The 4,887-nt window shown below is 40.2% G+C and overlaps 1 protein-coding gene across 1 annotated transcript in view; it reads right to left on the reverse strand.

The window, feature by feature from the left end:
- Window positions 1–3,911, reverse strand: part of LOC107710781 (Golgi membrane protein 1-like) — a 10,248-nt gene extending 6,337 nt beyond the window's left edge. The window contains exons 1-3 of the mRNA XM_016515628.1: window positions 3,752–3,911; window positions 1,777–1,947; window positions 1,510–1,689 (exon numbers count right to left, since the gene is read on the reverse strand). Of these exons, the coding sequence (XP_016371114.1) occupies window positions 1,510–1,689; window positions 1,777–1,908 (312 nt within the window). The 5' untranslated portion in view covers window positions 1,909–1,947; window positions 3,752–3,911. The remainder of the gene's footprint in view (window positions 1–1,509; window positions 1,690–1,776; window positions 1,948–3,751) is intronic.
- Between the last annotated feature and the right edge of the window lie 976 nt (window positions 3,912–4,887).

Here is a 4,887-nt window from a genome sequence, read left to right on the forward strand (position 1 = left end):
ATATTGTTCACAAATCTGTTTAAATCTGTGTTAGTGAGCACTTCTCCTTTGCCGAGATAATCCATCCACCTCACAGGTGTGGCATATCAAGATGCTGATTAGACAGCATGATTATTGCACAGGTGTGCCTTAGGCTGGCCACAATAAAAGGCCACTCTAAAATGTGCAGTTTTATCACACAGCACAATGCCACAGATGTCGCAAGTTTTGAGGGAGCGTGCAATTGGCATGCTGACTGCAGGAATGTCCACCAGAGCTGTTGCCCGTGAATTTAATGTTCATTTCTCTACCATAAGCTGTCTCCAAAGGCGTTTCAGAGAATTTGGCAGTACATCCAACCGGCCTCACAACCGCAGACCACGTGTAACCACACCAGCCCAGGACCTCCACATCCAGCATCTTCACCTCCAAGATCGTCTGAGACCAGCCACCCGGACAGCTGCTGCAACAATCGGTTTGCATAACCAAAGAATTTCTGCACAAACTGTCAGAAACCGTCTCAGGGAAGCTCATCTGCATGCTCGTCGTCCTCATCGGGGTCTCGACCTGACTGCAGTTCATCGTCTTAACTGACTTGAGTGGGCAAATGCTCACATTCGATGGCGTCTGGCACTTTGGAGAGGTGTTCTCTTCACGGATGAATCCCGGTTTTCACTGTACAGGGCAGATGGCAGACAGCGTGTATGGCGTCGTGTGGGTGAGCGGTTTGCTGATGTCAACGTTGTGGATCGAGTGGCCCATGGTGGCGGTGGGGTTATGGTATGGGCAGGCATATGTTATGGACAACGAACATAGGTGCATTTTATTGATGGCATTTTGAATGTACAGAGATACCGTGACGAGATCCTGAGGTCCATTGTTGTGCCATTCATCCACGACCATCACTTCATGTTGCAGCATGATAATGCACGGCCCCATTTGCAAGGATCTGTACACAATTCCTGGAAGCTGAAAACATCCCAGTTCTTGCATGGCCAGCATACTCACCGGACATGTCACCCATTGAGCATGTTTGGGATGCTCTGGATCGGCGTATACGACAGTGTGTTCCAGTTCCTGCCAATATCCAGCAACTTCGCACAGCCATTGAAGAGGAGTGGACCAACATTCCACAGGCCACAATCAACAACCTGATCAACTCTATGCGAAGGGGATGTGTTGCACTGCGTGAGGCAAATGGTGGTCACACCAGATACTGACTGGTTTTCGAGAAGAAATTTGAGAGAAATAGGCCTTTTGTGTACATAGAAAAAGTCTTAGATCTTTGAGTTCAACTCATGAAAAATGGGGGCAAAAACAAAAGTGTTGCGTTTATAATTTTGTTCAGTGTATATATATATATACACACATATACAGCCATGGTGAGCGTTGGAGACTTCTGTCAAAAACATTAAAGAATCATACTTATTCCAAACTTTTGACTATTGAATATATTGTAATAAATATAATTAGTTTCTTAAATCATGACCAAAAACTGCACGAGTGAGATTAAGATGAGCGTTTTCATACTCTTTCGTGTTTCCAGGTGATGAGAGTGTTCTCCTGCTGTCTCTGGTGTGTTTCCTCCATTAACTCCAGCTGCTCGTTCTGTCTGCGCGTCTCCTCCTCGGCCTTCAGCTTGCTCTGCTGCTCTCGGTCTCTGTCTGCAGCCAGCTGCCTCATGTGGCCCTCCATCTCCAATATCCTGCTCTGGAGAACAACACAAAGCAAATTACAGCTAACAGCCACTCACACCACCACTTGCCACAGACTACATCTAAACACAGAGTGTCAAACCTGCAGCTCGATGTTTCTTGAGTTCGAGACCCAGTAGTTGAAGCCAAGCAGGAGGACGCAGGCAATGAGAGCCGCCACCAGCAAAGACGGGGAGCGACCGCCACGTCGACCGTTTCCGAGTGCACCCATCATACTCGGTCACAGTCCCACAAACACCTTACAAATGGGTTTCTGAAAAAGAAAGCGTAAACTTTATATAGCGTAGACATTTATAACCGCACAATACAGGAAATAACAACAAAGAAACATAAATGTGACCCTGGAGCACAAAACCAGTCTTAAGTCGCTGGGGTAGAAAAATAAATAAGTGAGGAGAACAGACATCTGTGTCACAAAACCAAATACATGAGGCACTTTTAGCCATCAAACTGATCTAGACTGCATTTTGGGGGACTGTAACATACCTGCCTATAAAGATAGCATTTTTGGGCATTAAAACCTAGCGAGCTGCCTATTTTGACAGCATTGTTGGTCATCATAGCCTACTGGTAAACATAGACAGCACTGTATTAAGACTATAGAATATAAAATTCATCGCAGTTTTCAAAAATATACAATTTTCATCAGCATCATGTCATGATGTAGCAGCAGTAAAACTGCACATAACGTAGTATTGTTTTCATGCATATTTCAAAGACAAGCATAATTTTGTTTCAGAGACTTTCTGAATAGACCAAATCACCTACTTACTGAAACAAGTTTGGTGAGTGAAAACGCCTTTTTGTATAATTGTAAAAAAGTCCACCTTCAGGTCGCAGTTCACATCTTTTTGCTGTTAAATCTTTACTGAATTTTATAAAGTAAACATAATATCAACTTTTATATTGTAACATATATTGTATATATTACAATATGGATTGAAGCAATGTATGTTTACTTGTTTATGCATACATCTTTTTTTTTTGAGTATCAAATATGATCCATCAGTCTTTTGAGGAATGTTTATTGTTTTATCTCTCAATCATCATTTTATTGCACTGCATTGTATGCTTAGCCTCCACACTAAAAACTACAGAGCTTTGATCATAAAACTAAGTATTTCAATATCACCTTACTAAGACATACTATTGGGAAATACAGAGTGACAACTGATATTAATATGCATTTTATGTACGTAGCCTGCCATACTGTTATAAAGATTTCATTGATGTACATTACAAGAGTTTTATTTTCATCTTACTTTTTTTTGGCCATATAATTATTAACAACTGCACCAAATTGCATATTTTTGCTCAGTTTGAGGCTCTGAATAAAGTTCAAGTGTTTTTGCATCCTTGAGTATGAGTTCCATACTATAAAAATTAACAGAAAATAAAAATAAAATATAAAAATAAAAAGATGTGACAAATATAATAAAGAAAAACACATACTGTTCCATTAAAGGGGGGGGGGAATCGTTATTTTCTGATTATTATTTAATATTTAAGGCTTTAAAATGGTAAAGAAAAAAAAACCCTAAACATAGTCTTTTGTTATTATTTGCAAATGCACATAAATATTTGTCTACTGTTGTTTTCGGGGTGTGCCAGTAAAACCTGCAGTTCCACTAACCAAACCACCTTAATTTCCTCGACCTCCACTTATTATTGACATCATGACCAAACAAATATTCCAGAGTGCACAGGATGCAAAGCAGGATCAAATGGAGGATTTTATGGAAATCATATCAGTGTGATGTAACGTTAGTAACAGTGACTGTGCTATTAATCATGTTCACCAGAGACTTTAACAGGAGGCAACACGTTACAACTGTAACTACTGTGCCTTTCAAATGGAAGGATTAAAAGAAGGAGTGAGAAAATATTACTATTATAATAATACAAACAAGCCACACATTTAAAAGGTAAATCCATTTAGTACGAAACTGCTTTTGTTCTGGTAGCATGCTTGCTAATACAGCTACTGTTACTATTATCTTCACACTTTCCTCTTTACTGCAGATAAATGTTATATATTAGTGTCAAATTGTTCTTACCGGAATGAAATGTAACAGGTGTCGTCAGGAACAGGGATGGAGTCTGGACATATCGATATTTGACAGAGTCTTCCGGGATGAAATCACGCAGTAAACTGCAGCGTTTTGTTTTGAACCGCAACGCGCATGCGCACTTCATACAGAGCTTCCTCTGTGAACTTGCTTCATTTCTTTCCTAGTTCTGACTATATATAAATATATATATTTTTTTTTTTTTTTCTTGAAATGGCATTATTTAAGAGTTTCTTACTGCTCTTCAGTGCATATAAGCAGCTTTTAAAAAGGAAAAAGAAAGAGAGTGATTTTACATTTTATTAAAAACATTTTTAGCTTATTACATTATAGTCTAGACATTACTTTCTTTGAGAAACATGGCATGAAATCATCATTGAAAGGCAAACAGATGTACAGCTCAGGTCAATTCCTGAAGAATCGCTTCTTTGCATTTTCCTCCTTAAAGACAAAGAAATATCAATATTAGCATTAAAGGTGTGGTGACCTAATTTCAACTGAAACAGGAAGAGAGGGCGGGACATATCGAGCAGCCCAGCCCCCTTTTTAAAATAGCCAATAGCGTTTCGTTTATATCTGCTTGGGCCAGAGCCGTTGAGCTCAGTAAAGCCGTATTTGACAGCCACAGTCTAAGAGATTACCGCCTAGATTCAATATGAAACTCTTAGTAAAACAAAATAGTGGTCATAATCATGCTGAGGCTGTGTAGTTGTAAAAGTTTTTAATATATGCCGACTCGCGCATATGACCGGACCGGAGCCAAAGTCCGGATCAGACTGCGCGCTGCCGCGGTTCGCATGAAACAACGTGAAACCAGACCTCATTTGCACCAATCGTAAGCATATTTACACTGTCTGAATAGTTCCCTATCACCTACATTGTGCACTTCGAGCCATTCACCGTACAGGAAATACTACACTGTGCAGGAAATACTACACTGTGAACAAGTGACCGATCTCAGCCGCAGCTTCAGCTTCTATTTTATAGTGTAGGGGGCGGCGCTTCGGATTCTAGAGAGAATTTGATTGGTCATAAGATTTGATGAGAAGATGAAGTACGATGTGACGTCAAAAAAACCGTTGAGCCGTTTGGGCGGAAGTGACAAACTGCAAGCTTTGAATGCT

The sequence above is a fragment of the Sinocyclocheilus rhinocerous genome, unplaced genomic scaffold, assembly GCF_001515625.1.
Source record: "Sinocyclocheilus rhinocerous isolate Xijiao unplaced genomic scaffold, SAMN03320098_v1.1 scaffold1048, whole genome shotgun sequence".
NCBI lineage: Eukaryota > Metazoa > Chordata > Actinopteri > Cypriniformes > Cyprinidae > Sinocyclocheilus > Sinocyclocheilus rhinocerous.